This window comes from Ictidomys tridecemlineatus, chromosome 11 (genome assembly GCF_052094955.1).
Source record: "Ictidomys tridecemlineatus isolate mIctTri1 chromosome 11, mIctTri1.hap1, whole genome shotgun sequence".
Lineage (NCBI taxonomy): Eukaryota > Metazoa > Chordata > Mammalia > Rodentia > Sciuridae > Ictidomys > Ictidomys tridecemlineatus.
This window is the reverse complement of record NC_135487.1, coordinates 99,655,795-99,676,026: the sequence shown is the minus strand read 5'-3', so window position 1 is coordinate 99,676,026 and position 20,232 is coordinate 99,655,795. Positions and strand designations below refer to the sequence as shown.

Below are 20,232 nucleotides of genomic sequence, written 5' to 3'. Positions count from 1 at the left end.
TGAACTATTGATTATGTTAGTTGGCAATGCATTTCAATAAATTTTCTTATCTGAAATAATGCATTGTGGAAGAACTATGGGCAACTCCTGCACATCTTAGCCACAATAAAAGATTAGAACCCCAAAATATGTACAATGTGCCATAAAAATAAATATTGCTACAATATAACTGTATTGATTTATTCTTCATTCTTTCCATGGCAGGCAAAATAAAGGGGAGGGAATCCAATCTTTTTCAGTAATTTACAACTTTTGGTTTATGTGTAATAAGTTTATGACGACAGATTGCAAAAATGTTCACAGTGCTTTCAGTTTGAAGGTAAAGCTAGTGAGTACTTCCCTGTGGGCCATCGGGGGAGGCCACTCCACTGCACATTTTAAACAACTGTATTGATATAAGTGAAATGGCACCTTTTCCCCTTTAAGAATCCAATTTCACAAAAAGTACCTTGTAACATTAAGAATTTCAATTTCCTTGGGGGGAGGGTGATAAAGAAGAAAATTCACGATAACCTATTGAGCTTACTGAGCTTTAGAAATTGAGGTAGAAAAATTTGCAGTGTTGGGTTCCTTCTTTTCTGACCCTTCAAAAATGATTGTTGAGGGGTGCAAAAGGATTCCCAAACCCTTAATTAAAAGATATACTCATTAAATCAATTGGCACTCTAGAAAAAGAAGAAAAACGTGTGAACGTAAATACTTTACATATTTGCCCCCTGCTTGGATTACTCAAGATCAGTACATTATATGATCCTTATTATAGAGAACCAGTGCTTCCTAAGCTCATTTACTTTCCCAGATTCTATACTTCATAATTTATAAAGGAAGTCTTCTTTTTCATAGAAGAGGTTGTGAATACCACACGGCAAAAGGAAATGATATCTTATTTTTTAGGTTTGCTTACCATTCAAGATCTCTTTCTTATTAATATCTGCAGGCTTATTCATATTCACAACTCAGAAGTTGACTCTGTTGTGAGCATAAAAGGAATCTCTTGTTTGATTGTAAGAGATAATTATCTTGACCTTTTTGCACAAAAAGAAGTTTACAGTTGGTTATTTTTTTGTGTTTCCAATTTATATTATACAGTAAAACCTTGTGTCTGGACACATATCAAAGACTATGTAGAATGTAGAGTGAGTGTCTATTTTTTAATTTAATAGCAAACAAATGAAAGGAAGAATAGATAATTAATAATTTTAGCTTTGTGCCTTAATTTGTTTGACCTAAAATACCCCAAACACTACATGCATAATAAGTATTTAAAAATAAACCACTCATTTTAATAAACATTATTTATTGAGAAAAAATGATATTTAATCCTCTCTAAATTGTAAAGTGGTCCTGAAAAAAAATGGTCAGGCTCCATTTATGGGAGTTGATTATTTATTTTAGCTCTGATGTAAGAATAGATTAATTTAGGCAAAGTCACTAACCTAATCTGTGGACCATTGTGTTTACCTGTCAAATGTCAGTTAAGTGATACAAATACAGGGACAATTTTTCTTGAGATACCACAGCATCCCAAGGACTGGCTTATAAAAGTGGGAAGCTCTTGATAAATATTTTAATGAGGAATGTTACATGAATAATATGGCCCATGTGTTACCAAATTGAGAAAATAAAATTTATATATATATTGTTAGGAAAATTTTTAATAAACAGTTTTCTTTCTGTAAGTATATGTAATTTCAAATGTCATTATTGGAGTGTGCTACAGGAAAATCCTTCTTTATATCATTTTATATTTATAGAAATGAAATGAGGGGAATCAAAAGATATTTCACAGTTTGTGAAATGCTATAATTATAACATTACAATAAGTATATAAAATAATTTACAGTTGCTACAGAAACATATAAAGAATTTTTTAAATCAACAGTGAAACAAATTATAAAACCACCTTTACTTGTACTGTCTCATAAGATGTTACTTTATAAGAAATAAGATTTTGTCTTGTTATCCAAGATTAAAACATTACATCCTATTTTGAAAAGTATCTTAAAGAAAATTTCAAGCATATTTTAGCCTCTAAAAGATGTATTTTGGGGGGGTGACACAATGTTTACTCCAATGGAATGGCCTTGGATGGGTATCACACACATTAATATTGCAAAGGAACTCTGGCTATTTCCTCTGGGGTATCAGTCTTAAAAGAGTAATGGATTTGAGAGGATAGAAGGTTGACAGTGGCAAATGAGGTGTGTGATATGAAGAGCTGGAGTCAATCTAGTCACTGTGCCCCTAACCCGATTTCTACCGAAGCACTAAACTCTTAATTTTGTTTTCCAGGATATGAATGATTATCCTCCTGTATTTAGTAAACGAATCTACAAAGGGATGGTGGCTCCAGATGCAGTCAAGGGTACACCTATCACTACAGTTTATGCTGAAGATGGAGACCCTCCTGTAAGTAGAAGATATCAATGATTTCTCTGAGCTATAGGAAGAAAATTCTTAACACCCATGAGTGATCTGTTTCCCAATACAGCAAACACAGTCCAACAGAGTTTCATTCTCATTCATTTATATCCTCTTGTTTATTGCATCCACAGTTTCAGACCATATTTCAAATGATTATTACTGAATATAGACAATTAGGGATATGCGTTTTTTGCAAACTTTTAAAATTCATTATATGTCTATTTGTCTGCTCTAATAAAAATATATGTGAAAATAATTGCCTGTATTTGAAATCACTGTCATTTGGATCCTTTATTTAGAACAGTGCATGCTTAGTTTAGTATGAATAGATTTTAGACTCATTTTTTTTCATTTATATGTACATGACTATTCTGTTAAAAAATTCTAAAATCAATGTATAACATAAACACTTAAACTGAATGTGTTTGTTTTGGTAAGCTAAAATCTCAATATTGCTTTTGGAACATGTTTAATAGATTCTTTTATCATATAGAACTTTACCTCTTTGAAGGTATTTTAAATTATTATTCAAGACTGAAGGTGTTCAACTAAAATATTATTAGAATTATTAGCAGATGTGATATAAATTTTCTTCAATTACATTTCTTTATGGCAGTTAAGATAAAAGTATTAATAATGCCTGCATAAGAATGATTTCTATAAACAGCTAGGGTACTTTATAAATATTTTATGTTCTCATAAGAGCAGAATGGTGAAGATTTAATTTTTTCCTTTGAGTTACCTCATGCTATAAGTCAATATCTGATTCTAAAAATATACGTAACAAATTAACCATATTTGGAAAGAAAAAATTTGAAAACCTGAATTATTGAAACGACTTATAACCTTGTTTTCTATTGTTAATATAAAGAGTGTTTCTATAATGCTTTCTATTTAATAAAAGGTGAATGGCAGTCATAATATTTTTCAGCTTCAATTGTGACAAGCCGTATAGTCTATTATGACGATAAGGCCTTGAAAAATAATGTTAACATGAAAGCAATGACCTTTAACTCAGAAGTTCCTTTGCTAGATAATGCTAAAATGTCTTTGAAACTGATTTATCACATCTAGAGAAATATTATAGGCACAAATTCATAGTCTTGAACATACCAATAGAGATGGTGAATGGGAAATTGGTGTTTAATCTGCTTTTAAAGCAAACTGTCATCGATGCAGAACACTTTGAAATTAGTGAAATGCATTCAGTTCTATTTGACACATATTTTGAACTGTATACTTGTCTCTGTGCTAACCAGTTTTTGTTCTCAAGAAACTGACAATCTTGCAGGAAAGACAGAACTACAAATAAAAAATATAACATATTATTACAAAACAAGTATAAGTAAACATGTTATTTTAACATGCTCATTTCTCAAAACGTACTATTAATTCAAAGTTTAAGTTGGAATTAAAATTAGTAGCATTATTGATGGGTGACTCCAAGTGATGATTTTTTTTTGTATTAAATGTCATTTAATTTTCAGCCCTAAAGTGGCCAAACTAAGAAGTTTTGAGAATAAAACAAAGCCAAGTTTACGATGACCTGGAACATTTTATCAATACTGGAAAGCATAGAAATAACCATCAAATTTTTCATCTATTTAATTGTTCAAATGTTTGATAGCAGACTATTAAGTAGGAGGCATAGAGTTAGAACACAGCTATTTGGGACAGATCTCAAAGTCAGAAAAGATGACAAACCTTTACTTTCCTTTTGGTGCATGTTACTTTTGTACCTGGCTTGCCATCAAGATCACATCCATCAGTGTCAAAGAAGCTGGAAAAAGTTTATCCTTGCATTCCACGTACTGTGGAAGATTTTACACTTAATATCTGATGTTGACTTTTCAATAGATAAAAGGTGGATACAAGTCATTCTATCAGAATATTGAGTGTACTTCTTACAAAGTATACATTTCTCAGATTTAGTTCAGATCCCTGAAACAATAACAATCTTTCAGTGTAAGCATTATTCAAAATTGAGGTTTTGAATCATTTCTGCAAATTGGATCCCTTGAATTGGTATAGTCACAATTTGCCTTCACCCCCACCAATCTGAAATAAAAATTCAAATCCAAAAACATTTTCAGAAGATAACTACTGTATTATATAATTTCAAAAATATTATGATTGACTTTTATGCTTTTCATTTTATGTTTGTGGCAGGAAGACAGAAGAAGTATTTTAAGGTATCACAATGCTACATAAATAATAATTTGCATTTCTAGAGGTTGACCACATTTTTTTTTCAAAGCCTCCTGTTTCTTATGAACAAAATGAGAACCACCCATTTAAAACTAGGTAATAGCAACAACAAAACCTTTTGAAGTATCAGATGGAAAAACTAGGTATGGTCTCAAAGTTAGAGCATTACTGCTGAATATAAATTAAGCCTTTTAAAATGCATAGTGTACAAAACAAAAGTGCTCTAGAAGAAGAAAAACAAAATGTTCCAGGGATTTGTTTCCCCCACTGAACTAAAGCTGTTAGGAGTTCCTTTTTCTTGTTTGCTTTTTTGAGAGGGTGGACATTAATTCACATGAGATGTGAGTTGTCTCTTAAGGCTTGGGGTTGTGGCTCAGTGGTAGAGAACTTGCCTAGCACATATGATTTGGGTTTGATCCTCAGCACCACATAAAAAAATAATAAATAAAGTTATTTTAAAAAGATTTCTTACTTTAAACTATCATAAAACAGAACTGCAAGTGAAATTTCCATTTGAATTTCTTAAATTTTTTTCTGAAACTTCAGGTCAAACTTTACCACATAGGAGTTCCATTTATTGGACAGGGTGAAATCCCTGAAGATTATTGTCGTTTTTTGAATATGTAGACATAGAATGACTCAAATAAATGAAGTTCATTTTTCGCTCAGTTTCAAGGAGGGAACTACAGGCCAGACAGTGACGCACACGTATATTTCTAAAGATTGGAAAGATCTTTTACTTTTTTCTGTCCCAAAATAAAATAAATAAATAAAAATGACTGGAGGTGGAACATGGTGATAAAGCATCCCTGGGTTTAATCTCTAGTACCAATACAAGAAAAGAAAAGAAAAACAAACAAACAAACAAACAAACCAGAAATGAACTGAAACCACAAAGACTGTATTTCTTATTGTTAGACTGTTCTTTCCATAGAAGCATTTTAAGAACTTTTAAGACTCTTGTTTAAATAAGACAGTAATTGAAACATGTTTAATATTAGCAAGCTATTCAATTTCTTACTTGTATAATATCATATTGTAAAAATTATGTAGAATTTTAGACTTCTTTTTTTAGGCTTTGATATTGACTTATGAAGTAAATATATGCCATAAAAATAGTTCATCTTAGTTCTCAATAGTAATTGCATTTAAAATCATTCCCAAATATGAGTATTCTCACTATTTAAAAATATGTGTTTATAAAGAAAAAAATAATTCCAAGTGTGAGATATTTTCTTTCCATCTTTTGAGTTACTGACACTTAGCCTTTCTTAGTTCAGACAAGCTACACGAGGAATTATTTGCAATGTGTTTTCACAGGTGTCTTTAACACCCATCTCAATCATTCAAGAATAGTTTTGCCAAGAGCAAAAAAGATAGCCAGTTTTTGTTCTATGATGCATACCTATGTTTTATTAAAGTGTCATGATGTCATCAGTGAATGTCAGTTAATTATAGTCATCTCAAGAATGCTTAACCCTTCAAATAGTCATCCTGTCAAAACTTATTGGCAGAGAGTACAACAGCTCGAGAAAAGCAATAATCATCTTTATCCACAATTTGCTGCTTGCTTGCTTTGTGGGAAATAGTGGATGTTATCCAGGGTCCAAAATGTTGTAAAACTGTACTGCCATTTCTCAATAGTATGGCTTGTCTGCATCTTTTTCCTTTGGTGTCTTAACTGACCTACTTTTCATCACTCACCATCGACCAGCTAGTGTTGTTATACTGTATGGATTCAGGTTATTGCTAGTAATGTACCAGATATTCTGGTTTTAAGACCAACATCTACTAACTATGATTGCTGACCCTGGAACATGAGAAGGAAATGTACACAGCTCAGTGGTTCTTTTCCTTCACATCAAAGCTAAACAGGGAAATAATCAGGAACTGTTTTCAGAGTGAATGTCAGCTTGTGAAAACTGAGATGATATAGCCCCAGCCCTGAGTCCCTTTGGTCTCAAATACTTACTTAGAAAGAAAGTACACCATGAAACTGTTAGGGCTTGTAGCTCAGTGGTGGAGTACTTACCTAGCACATGTGAGGCACTGGATTCTATCCTTAGCACAACATAAAAATAAAAAGAAATAAAACAAAGGTATTGTGTCCATCTACAACTAAAAAAGAAAGTTTTTTTTAAGTGAATCAAAAATTTTTATATGAAGCAATAAAGACAGTTATTAACAACAGTTGACAGAAATAATATATATAGAACAAGAACCTAATTTAAGAATAAATAAATGACATCAATTTTGGAACAAATTAAATTTGAATTGACTTCAGCATATCTAAATTCATGTATTTATAGAGTAATAGAAATTGTCTTATTTCTACTCACCTCCACTCTTCCCCAGTCCTTCATCATGGATAATGAGAAACCTAAGTCAGAACATAGCTAGCAAAGAATACTAACAGATCTGTCCAGGAACCCCTGTGTAGGACTGGTAGAGAGACTGTCTCTTACCCAGAATTAACGGGTTTCCCAAACCAAGGAATGAATATATGATAACTAACTGTGAGAGAAAACTGGAAGCAAATTGCTACATAAAGAAACAATCTTTTTTGCAAAGGTAAGCAAGGTCACAAGGAGGACTTGAGGTAGATACCTGCTTGCCACAGTTGTTTTAATTTAAGGCCAGGATGATCTGGCTTCATTTAAAGGACCAAGACTAAAAGGGTGGAGAAGCTGGGCAAGAAGGCATGTGTACTCCATTTTGTTCCATCTCTTGCTTTAGTCACATCTGTTTTTTTTTTTTTTTATTTTGTTGAGGAGATGTTATTTGTGACTATTGTATATTGGAAACTTTAGTTTGCTTTCACATATAACATTCAAATTGACACAATGTGAGTGTCTTGGATACAAATTTTTGTACTTTACAACCATACATAATATATTACACTCTTTTCTGTTATGTAACATTATAGAGATTGAAACCAAATTAATTTTTCTTGACTTTTAGATATTTTGCTTTTATATAATTGAAAGATTCTCTTCTTTAAATTACATTTAATATTAACATATAATTAGATCTTATTTTCTATGTTAATTACACCTGATATATGATAACCCCTTAGATATAAACTTAAATATTCATCAATCATCTCAAGAAAGTTTTAAGTGGCTTCAAGAGTATGGGTTTTGGAGCTAGACAATCTGGTGTCAACTCCAAAAACCCACACCACCTAATTTAGGCAATTTACTTAGTCACTTGGCTCTTTAGTTCTTGCATTTAGAAAATGAAAAAAAACACACAATTGAAATATACATGTCATGAATAGCAGCTTCTAGTTTCTCTCTCTCATAGTCCCTACCAGCTCATATTCTATTCTCTGCTTCTCTAATTCTCTTGTGTAGTCCTTGTATAAGTAGAATTTGGCAGTATTTTTCTTTCCAAGATGGTTTGTTTAACTCAGTATAATGCTCTCCAGGTTCATCCATGTTCTTGCAGATGGCACGATTTACTTTTTATTTAAGGATTAAATGTGTGTGTGTGTGTGTGTGTGTGTGTGTGTGTGTGACATTTTCTTTACTCATCTATCATATGTGCTTTTAGGGTGATCTACATCTTAGGTATTGTGGATAATACCTCAGTTTACATGGCAGTCCAAACATCTCTTTTAGATGCAACTTAAAATCTTTTGAATAAATTACCAAAAACAGCATTGCTGTATCAAATAGTGGTTTTATTTTTTTTAATTTTTTTTTATTTTTAGTGCTTTATAACTATACAAAATAGTGGGGTTCATTCTGACTAATCACACATGTGTGGAACATAATTTGCTTCATTTCAGTGCCAAGCACCTCTTTCCACCTTTCCCTTATCCCCACAACTGTTCCCCCTCCTCTTTTCCACTGGCTTTCCAATCCCCCCACCTATTTATTGTTTTTAGAAATTGATGCTTTATATGGATTCATAAAGTTTGAAATTACTGTGTTATATTAAATGTTAGTTCAAGTTTTAATTTTTAAGCAACCTCCATACTATATTCCATAGTGGTAGCACTATTTTATGTTCACTAATGGTATACTAGTTACCAAGTTTTCCATATCCTTGCTAATAATTATCATTTTTTATACATTGATCATCCTAATAGGTGTTATAACTCATTGTTGTTGATTTTCATTTCGCTAATGATTAGTATGATGTTGAGCATATTTTCATATATCTATTGAACATTTGTACAACTTGAGAAATCATCTATGCAAATCCTTTGCCCATTTTTAGTTGAATTATTTAGGGGTGGAGTTTTGCTCTTATTCTAGAGATCTGACAGACAATATTTTGTTTATAGTTAACAATAAATTATTATAAAATTTTGCACACTTAACTTTTTTTACAGGGTAGATCTCATGTTACATATTCTTACCACAATAATTAAATTATCTCATTTATGCAGAGCCTTTGTTACCTACCACATAGTCATTTTTATATTTATTCTGATATTTCTCATGCTATGTGTCCTGGAAAGCTGTCTTCTATTTTTTGTGATCTGCCAAATGTATCTATTGTTTGTGATCCTTCTCTTTGTGTTTTTCCTCTGAATTCTTGAAAAGCCTGTAAATATTAGCGATTGGTTAACCTCAGCAAGAGCTGTGGGTGGGGTACAAGGTTTGTGGGCATGAGGAAGTCGCTGGGCTTCTGAACCATCACCATGACAACAAGTTTTTTCCCTTGCTTGATCTATTCTCAGTGTGTTTCTGAAGTATAAGTAGCAGGGCTGAGTATTCTGTGTTGAGGTCCCTATTTGCCCATAGCTATATGCTATGGTTCTTAACTAGCTCTCTCATCCACTGTGATAACACAGAGACCTTCTCCCCTGTTCTCTCCCCAACACCACAGCTGTCTTTAGTGCATACTGAAAGAAAACTAAACATTCAAGAGAATTTTTGTCAGGAACATTTTCTGTTCTATTAAGGGATAACACATCGGAGAGAACACCATACAGCTGTGGACATTATTTAGGATGACATAGTCTATAACCTGCTAACACAGCAGGATTTGATTAACACAGCAAAGGTCCAAATGCAAGAACCAGGTACTCAGTAAAAATGCTGAGAAGAGCAAAGCCATTACACAAAGTTTAGTTTTTTTAATGCACCCAATATTATCCCAGTTTTTCTACTAAAATACTGTTTAGTTCAACAACACCAATATCTCTGATTCACAGTAACAAAGAATGATATTTTTATTTGTGGGTTGTAAAGCACCTAGGGGTTCGCTAAACTTGGTATCAGGATGCAGGTTGGGTTCACATCTATCCCCTTTATCTTCTCTTTTAGGGACTCATTTCTAGCCAGGCCTGCTCTTCACGTGGCAAAGTATAGAATCATAGGAAATCTTGTCTGACCACATGATCCCATGTAAATCCTCTGGTCCTGTCCTTCATTCTCCATGAACCTGAACAAGCCACAGGCCTAGTCCTAAATCAATGGAACATAAAGTGGGAGAAAAGGGAGTGGACACTGGCTGAACTTTAATACAATTCATCAAAAGCCTATATAAAAGATACACTTTAATTGCATCAGAGTGATTCCCTATAGTGGGAAAGGGAGATAGGTCAGAGGTATGAGAATAAGAGGAGATATGGAAATTGGTAAATAAAGTCATCTTATAGATCCTTCAATAAGAGAGTTGCAAAACCTATAGATTACATTTAACTTAAACAGCTGTACCTTATGTCTAAAGAAAAAGGAAAATCCTCAATATTTAATACATGGGAGTACATCAATATTATTTGAAGAATATTTATTCCTTAACAGATACTGGGCTAAATTAAAACCATTATGAATCTTAGCTTCATAATTTCAAACTAAAAACTTTGCAAGTTTATAAGAAGTGTGTCAAGTTTAATATGACAACCCTAAGAAGTTCTAATAAAAAAATGTTTGGGGTGCCATATAACCAGATAAAAGAGAGCCTGATTTTGTCTTGAGACTCAAGGAAATTTCTGGAGGAAATGTGTCTGAGTTACAGTTCAGAGATGTGCAAACTCAAAGTGGCAAGATGGAGAATTAGGTCCTAAAATTGAAGGGAGACCAGTAAATTGCAATAAACAAAAGAACACCATTTTTTCAGGGTGTAAGAGTTGTAAACTTGGGTTGGATCCTGTGGAGTCTTGTGGATCACAATGATAGTGTTTAGAATTCTTGTCCTCCTATTCTGAGAAAAAAAAATGGGAGGATTTTAAAGCAGCAGGCACATGATCACTGATTCCTAACTCTGGGCAAGTTCACTATATTTTAAAATTCCTTTTATTATGTGAGTTGGTTTGTAAGAGAAGGTCGAATGTGTGCCCCTGTTATCTTTGTGATAAGAAACATATCTAAATGAGGTTTTAGAGGATTATGTTATTTGATGTCTTGCACATTTAAGTTTATCTTTTAAAGATGCATTTCCTCATAAATTTATAGGCAAATAATCCTAAAACAAATGTTTCTTGGTTTCTTTAACAGCTATGTTGCTACCATGTCTATAGACACTGACTTAGTGCACATATTGAGTGACATCTGGCACACAGAACTCATAAATAGGAGTTCTGACTCACAAGTTACCAAAATATTATATCCTCCAGTGTCATACAGGGGGAGGAGAAGGGGTGGACAGAAAAGCACAGTTCTTCTCAATGGCTACTTGTCACTATTGTTGCCCCTTGTGTTTAACTAGGAAACAGGGTACCATACAGCAGATCTTCTCAATGGCTACTTGGATAGTTAGACAGTACAGTTCTTCCTGGTCTCTTTGAAGGATACATTAGCATCCTGCTAGAGCCAATAGAAAATGACAAAGTCATTATGAATGTCAAAACAATACAAACCACTTTAAAGTAATTTCTGGTGCCAAATCAGACTTGGAAGAGTTCGTGCGAATGATACAGTTACAAAATAAATCAAAGTTACTTTCAAAGATGTGGGAAGAAAGAAATTTAGAAACCATGTCAGGGAGAAGACTCTTTGTGTACTTGAGAAGAAATTACTTAATGTTTGTGTTTTAATGATAATAACACGATTTAATATTCCCTGCTATAATAAGATTACCATTAATATGAAGAAAATTATGTGGATCTGAGTAAATAATTTTTTGATAATTATGTATTTAAGAAAACTGGTTAAGTCAAGATACCCGGTGATATTAAGAACTTAATTATTTTGGTGCATTTGACTCTAAATTAATTTCCTATCTTTGCTAGTTTGTAACATCTTTCAAATAGGTATGAAATTACCTTCTATAGTAATTAATGATATTCTCACCATCATTAAGTCAAAACACACCATGTTTAACACAATATAAGTGGAAATGGAAAGTAAAAAACATGCTAAATAACAAAACAATTAAATTTTAAGTTTGTATTTTCTTGATACAAATTTATAATTTTCTCTTTCATTTATTATTCCTATGAGCTATATCACTTTTTGATTTTGTAAATCTAATATTAGCACCATCATCATACATTTTTTATCACGTCCCCAATATCCTGGTTTACCATATTACATATCATTCTGCATATACTAAATAAAAGGCCATTCTAGAAGTATGTTTGCACTAGTACATATTAAGTTAAACGCGTCAAGTTTAGCTGATGAAGGGAAATCACAAAAATATCACAATCTCTTTCACATTTTAGTATACAAATAAATCACATAATATCTCAAATCATACTCAGAAGTAAAATCAGGATACATAAACAAGCACAGTTATTGCTTTATCAAGAGGCATATAAATCATATCCTTCCTGAGAGTCATTATGCCTTGTCAGACACCTCCAAAGTCCCTCCCATCTATTGACGAATGGCACTGTTGCCCCTTGTGTTTAACTAGGAAACAGGGTACCATACAACAGTTACTTGTCCTCTTCAAACTTCATTTCCATATACAATTTATAAGACTGATTTCGCTGGGTTGTTCCTGTGCTTACTGAATAATGAAAGTGTTTAGCTAGTCTGCAGTACAAAGATGTTAATGTTTTCTCTTCTTTCTCATTTCTAAGGTAATGACAAACATGCTTAACTTGCCTCTGATTTAGTGGAATGCCTATAGTATCCTTAATTTTAAACTTTACAATATCAATCATTGGTCTCATGAATGAATTCTGGTGTCATCCATAGAACTATAATACTGAGAATAGATTTTTTCATGAAAATATGCTAGTAAGACTTTGAAATTCCACAAATAAAAAACATGCACACATTTTAACAAAGTTCATGCCAAAAAATTAGTAAGTTTTTGTTTAAATTAATATAATGATTATAAAATTATATTTTAATTTATGCCACTTCATACTATTACATGTATGTTTTCATCAGCACTGAGTTTAAGAAAAAATATCCAAAATTCTTGACACGAAATGATTTTAATAGCGAAATAATTAATCAGATCAAACTCCATGTATACTCTATTGTATACATTATTACTTCACTATTGTTGAAATCTCTATGAATCAAAAAGAAGTCAATACCTTTCAGGACATGTGAGTGTCTGCACAGGGTTATAGTCTAATTGACTATAAATCCTAAGATGTGAATTCAACCTCTATGAACTTCATTAGCACCACATGCTTATTCCTCATGACTTGCATCAGAAATGTTGTTGCTAATTGTGTTTCTCTCTGTAACATGACCAGATGTGATGCCTATAAGACCCTGTCTGTCACATCTGCTTTCTTGAGAGATGCATGTGAATTTACAAGGATAAATTATCTATGGACAGATATAATGAAATGAAAAACCATGAACAAGTAAATCTATAACATGAATTCATATGAAGATATATAGTATAAAGAAAATATAAAAGGTATTAACTCAGAGTGGATTATGGATGGGTATATGCAGAACAGGTGTCAACTAAGAACTGAATGTTAGATGGTACTAATCATTCAGGAGTATTGAATACAGAGACAAAAGCAAATGTAAAAGATCTGAGGCAAGAAAGAGCTTGATATTTTATAATGACAACATGGGTAAATTATTGCTAAAAAAATAAGGAAGGAGGGGATATGAGATTAATTTTGTCGCTCATTTAGCTATGAGTTTTTTTATTTCCACATTTTCATTGGTGCATTATTACTATACATAATGGTGGGATTGGTTGTTACACAGTAGTACATGGACATAATATAGAAATATAATTTGGTGAACATTATTCCGGAGCACTTCTCTACTAGGTTTTTCATTTATGTACTCCCACATCACAGCCATTTTTTGTCAGTAAATGGGTTAAATTGATTAACAAATTAATTAGTTAATTAATTTTATATATGATGAATATACAAGCTGCATGATAAGTGGTAGAAAGTAAATAATTTATAAATTCAGTTACTATTGTTTTATACAGTTCTAGCTTTCTATCTTAAAAGTATACGCCACATGAAATAGATAATATTATTTAGTTTTTTTTACTAATTTTAAACTATAATTATGTTTTATATAATGGTAAACAAATTGTGCTTTAGGATCTGTTGTAAACAGTGATTAATTTCAATTGTTGTATCTATAGTGCCTTTCTTGAATGATTAAGCTTCCACTAATACCATGGTTCTATTTTGAACATTTTATTTAGGAAAATATATTGTTCCAAAGACAGTGTATCATTTATTTGAAAATTCCAGGAAAATGTCAAAGAATGTTTTGGTAAATGGAAGTTGACACTAAAGAAAGATTACTATACCAGCATTCCATCAGTCTTTTAAAAACATGACTATTTGAGGGAACATTTACTCCATTAGATAGGTTTATTTAGAGTTATAGAAATAGCTGTCACATAAGCTTCAAAAACCTGTTCTGCTACTCTTCTCACATTTCTTCACCTTCCATAGAAATTAAAGAAGTAATTTACTGCAAGTACTCTTCAAAAGAATCCAGGCTGCAGAATCATAATGAACTCCATTTTAGTCAACATGGTGTTCTGAAAAGAGAATCCTTGCACACAAATTTAACCACTTTCCTATTAAATTAATGTTTATATTTTGGTTAATTCTTTCTGTGTTTTTTTAATTTTGATAATTGTTCTTCATGATTGATATGCCAATAAAATAAAATTCCCTTGTGGCTTCAATAATACTCACCTTTTTATATGATGATATATAGAGATTATGAGATTGCCTATTAACTTTCCATAAATAAAGTTGAATCAAACTATATTTTTTAGTCTTCATTTGAAGTTTTGTATTATCTGAAATGGCTACCTAAATTGTATCTCATGATATTAAAATACCATGGCAAGAAAGAGGTGTTATAATTAGGCTAATTAATTAAAGAAAAAAATGTAAATGGATTCCATAACGTAAAGAATAAAATTGATATCTAATTGCTTGTTTCATTGATGGTGACATAGAATAATTAAATACTCTGTTTTATTTTCTTGAATCCAGATTTTGAATGTATTTTTCAAAACAACTGTAAGTTAAAAGGGTATGAAGAAAAGATACAAAGACTAGAAAAGTATGCCATGGGTGGTACAGAAATAGATGGAAATAGCTATCCTAATAAAGCAGGACTCAGAGGCAAAGACTGGTCTTCATAGCTATGCAAAGTTGCAGTGCTCTGATGAAATGACAGCTGTTTTCTGTGTCTGCTTAGGGAGAGATCTGGTTACAAGCAAGTAAAGTGTTCAGATACCAAGAAGAGTCTCCTTAGTGCCAAAGTCCTTAAATGACACAGTGGGCTTCTTAAATGATCATGAGTTTTACTTTTGTTAAATCTTTAAAAATTTAACCTGAATGCTGTAGTCTACTGCAAGATTGCTTCTGGACCTAAATAAAAACTAATAAATTTGGTTCATCAGAAAAAAGCAGTAGAAGTCATTTACTTGTCATTTATAAATCAAACCATGGTCTTATTTCAGTTAGTAATAACTTCATCAAAGCGCCTTTGGGCTACCAGGTGAGGTAGTGCATGATTATAATCCCAGCAGCTCAGGAGGCTGAGGCAGGAGGATCTCAAGTTCAAATCCACCCTGAGCAAAACCCAGGCACTAAGCAACTCAGTGAGACCCTGTGTCTAAATTAAAAAAAAAAAATGCAAAATAGGGCTAGGGATGTGGCTCAGTGGTTTAGTGCCCCTGATTTTAATCCCCAGTACTCCCCAGGAAATAAATTCCTGTGGGCTGATTTTAGTGTTAGGAGTAGAATAATTTTATCACAATTTCAAAATGCTATAGAGGAAGAGTCTATTGCCATATTAACAAGATTTAATTTTTAAAAAATACATTGATAACTTTTTCTTTTGGTAGAAAATCTCTATTGAGATTGATATATATATATACATATATATATATATATGTAACTATACACAAAGAGAGATATATGTAACATACTAACTCTAGTATCATAAGAGAAGTAGAAAATGGTAATTATGTATTTTATCTCAATTTAAGTATTTTTATATTTTAGTTCATTTTAAAAAACAAACATCATTAACTATTACATGTATTCAACTAGAAGACATATAAATTATAGGAAATATATAGAAATAAATATGGGTGTCTCTGTTCTTAGTACAGTTTAAAATTAAAACAACTATTTGTTAAATTAACATTTATCTAAATGATAATTTGACCACTTATATCACATATATCATAAATATTAAAATATGTAATAGATAAACTCAGTGGACCATTTTATTTTAGCTTTGAAGATATAATTATTGAGGGTTTTGTACATTATAATACTTAGATCATGTCTATTACAATTTTAATTGGAATTAAGTATTAGAAGAAGTTTAAAAAATGATAATGTTAATTTTACATGATCAAGTTTATAACGATCTTGTTTGTTAAGTGTGCTTGGAATTCTAGGTTTCAAAATGACATTAAAAAAATAAAATCATAATATTTTTGACTTTCAAAAAACAAAATTTTGACCTGATTCATGTTGTACATGTCCCAGAGACAATGTTAGGAATGTTAATTAAAACTATTTCCCAAAGATAATTACCTTTACCTATTATATAGCCTAATCATATAATTATTAAGGTGACTTTTTTGAAAAAAAAAACAAAAGCCTATGACCAGAATAAAAGGAAGGAAGGAAGTGAGGGAAGAAAAACATAAAGGAAAGAATGAGAGAGCAGATAGCAGTAAGAGAGGGAGAGTAAAAAGAAAAAATAAACTTTTGAATATGCTTGAAGCAATCATTTTAGATGCTGAGTTTTGTATCATAGTGTGTGATATAAAATGAAGTGTGGTGATTTGATGAGTTATAGAGGATGTTGTTAAAATGTGTCTTATAAGCTAAAAATATTCTGAAAGAGCCATACCTTGATAATGTGCTGATAATCTACAAAATAACTAAAATCATAGAAGAAAAATTTGTTGATAGAGCTAACATGTGACTTAACGTTCAGGTATGTATACATGCAATTTTATCGTAATTTCAAAATGCTATAGAGGTTGGTTCTAGGATTTTCTTCACAGCAAATACTTTAGGCATTGGAGAAAGAATATTCCACAATTCTAGCACATTTTCTTCTTTTATTTTATCAATTAAAGCATAATTCCAAATGTTTCACGAATACCTTGGCTTTATTAAATACAACATTCTAAATATAAATAACATTTTAAATATCTTGATGGTCAATTTGTGATTGTTAAAAGTAATGTTAGTGACTGCAGTCTGAATAAGTACTGATAACAGAAACTCTGAAAAATTGTTCTTAAAACAATTTATGCCATAATTTTTCTCTTTCAACTTTGCCTCCTCATCTAAAGGTGAGATGGAGTATGTGCTGTGTAACGTCTTGGACAATGTACTAAGGCGAGGTTTACTAGGGCATTAAATTCTAAAGCATCTTTCCCAAATAAATTTTCTCGATCATATTGCCTTTTTGTTCTCACTTAAGAACTATTTCATAGATAAATAGTAAGCTGATTTAACACATAAGGACCTGTGTTTTAGTATGAAGGAAGCCTGATTATGTAATAACTTTCTCATTTTCTAGCTAGGGAAATTTCAGGAAATGAATTAATTCTTAAAACTTTGATTTCTTTCTTTCTTTTTTTTTTTTTTTTTGTAAAATGTAGGTGTTCATGAGAACTCCTGGATTTCTTTTTAAGTATAAATATGGGAATGCATGTAATGCACATACTCTGGTATGTAGCAAAGCATTTCAATTGATAGTTTACAAATCTAGTCTATATTGTTATTAAAATACAAGCAAAGTTTCTTTCTTATGAATGGCATCTGAATGATTATTACAGAAACATTGTTGTACCTAGGGAAAGTTTTTTTAATAAATGTTTCTTTTTCTATATTTCCTCAGTGTCTGAACTCTCCACCTACCACTAAGTAAAATTTGGAGTCTGTATACAAATATTATCTCAGAGCTGACAGTCCCTTAAAATTATATCAAGAATTCCCCAACATTCTGCATTTTCAAAATCTTAAAATATGTAAATACTTTATTAAGAGTTTCTGGGCATACTTTATACATGGGAATTCATTCAGTAATTCATGTGTTTGTTCAGTCAAATGCTCCTTGGGTGTCTACAGGGTTCAAGTACCATTCAAGATCATCGAATAGAGCTCCTAACCTTATGAAGCTTGTATAATTACATAGGAGACAAAGAATAAAGTAAACAGATGGCATGCATACTAGAATTTCAAGTAGTGTTGCAGGAGAAAAATAGCTTAGAAGCAGGTGCTATGGAGTACCTGAAGAAAAGAATAATTTGAGTCACTGAAAATTTTGGAAATGTGCAGCAGGAAAAGATGAGGAAGCAGGAACAATGTATGAACAAGAAATGAGCAAGCCATTAAAGTTAAATAGATAAGCAGAAACAAGATGTTCTGAGAATTTGATAGTGCATAATAAGAATTTAAGCCATTTTGTGTATGAGTGATTAAAGAGCTTTGGAGGGCTTTAAGCAGTACTCATGAAATGATTCATGTTATTGAAAGATATAGGGCTCAATTCTGTCTTCCCCACCATCAACACTATTCACTTTTCTGTTCAGAAGGGTTTTTTTAAGTTTACATATCTTATATTAGTAGAATTCTACAGTATTTGTCTTTTTGTTAGTGACTTATTTCAGTTAATATAATGTCTAATATTTGTCATTATACATTTTGCAAAATGTCTTAACTTTTATTACTTTAAAAAATTCTAGTTTCTGTATTCCAAATTACTCCATCCACTCATCACAATGGACCTTTTGTTTACTTCTATGATGGCTCTTTTGAATAATATCATAACAAACATTGGTGTGCAAATATTTCTTAATTTGCCATATATGTGAGAGCTTATTACCACATTCACTCAGAATTCCATATGCCTCTTTGTCTAACTTGATATCAGTATTAATAACTGAATACTATGGCTTCTAATAGTCAGGAAACAGTATTCTTTCAATTTTGTTTGTATTTTGAATATTTTGAGGTATTCATACAATGTTGAGATTCCATACAATTTCTAGAATAAGATTATTATAATTCTGAGAAAAATAAGATTGGAAGTTTGAAAAATATTACATGGAGCCTCCAGATAGCTTCAAGGTATATAAACACCTTTTAATTTTATTTTTAAATTCTTGAACAAGACCATGTTTAAGAGTATTCAATCAAGCACCACAAGTTTATGGATTTTTGAACATCCCCTTCCACTCTGACTTCAAATTTTATTCTATGTTTACAAAATAATTTAAATATTTTAATGTTCATTAACCTTTGTTTTATTCCTTCAGTCAATACTATTCAGTATTGCTATTGAGAAAATTGAGTATATAAGTCTAATTGGCTTCAAATATTTTTCAGTTTTCTGTTTTGTGATTACCATTTTGTTTGATCTTATTTTTCTTTAGAATAAGGGGGGATTGGTGTCTCCTAGTATTACAGTGTTGCTTTCTATATCTTCATTTAATTCTCTTAATCTTTTCTTTCTATATTTGGGAAGTATGATGTGAGTTGCAAGTATATCTACTCTTATTGCCGTATCCTAAGGAAATGTCCCTTTTATTTTTATATAATATTCCACTTTGCCCCCTTTTCAAAGTTGTTTTTTATTTAAAATCTATTTTAATCCATATAACTTTTTGCTCTAATCTATGTTCTGCATACAATAATTTTGCCATTTTGGTGTATAACACTCATATCCTTTTACTTTTAGTCTGTTTGTGTCCTTAGATTTAGAGTCCCCTGTAGATTACACACAGTTATATTTTTTTAAGATTTAATTCTGTTAGTCAAGCTTTTTGTATTGATTGTTTTTTATAATAATGCATTTTTAATCAAATATATTGTAAAAGTGAAGAACTCACTACTCCTACTTTATTTCATATAGCTGTTTTTCCCACTTAATGGTTTAATTTGTTATTCATTGATTTTGATAGTGACTTGCTTTGATTCCTCTCCTACTTCCCTTAATGTAATCTATGGATATTTATTTTGTCATTTATATTGAGACTTTATAAAGATCACTTAAAGTGTACACTATATTTTACACTGACAACAAATTAGCTTCAATTTATTATAAAAATTTGGTATGTTTATATATCTTTTCAGAATTAGGTTACTGATGTTACAGTTTATTTTTATATGACATACCCATTAATAAGTTTATGTTGATTTTTTGCATTTGGCTTTCAAGTTCTCTTGCAAAATTAAGTGTTTTA

General features: G+C 31.3%; 1 protein-coding gene across 1 annotated transcript in view; it reads left to right on the top strand.

Moving 5' to 3' along the window:
- The window catches only part of LOC120885679 (protocadherin-15-like), a 189,507-nt gene that overhangs the window by 54,755 nt on the left and 114,520 nt on the right, over positions 1–20,232 (top strand). Inside the window, 1 exon segment of the mRNA XM_078027797.1 lies at positions 2,293–2,409. Within this exon segment, the coding sequence (XP_077883923.1) occupies positions 2,293–2,409 (117 nt within the window).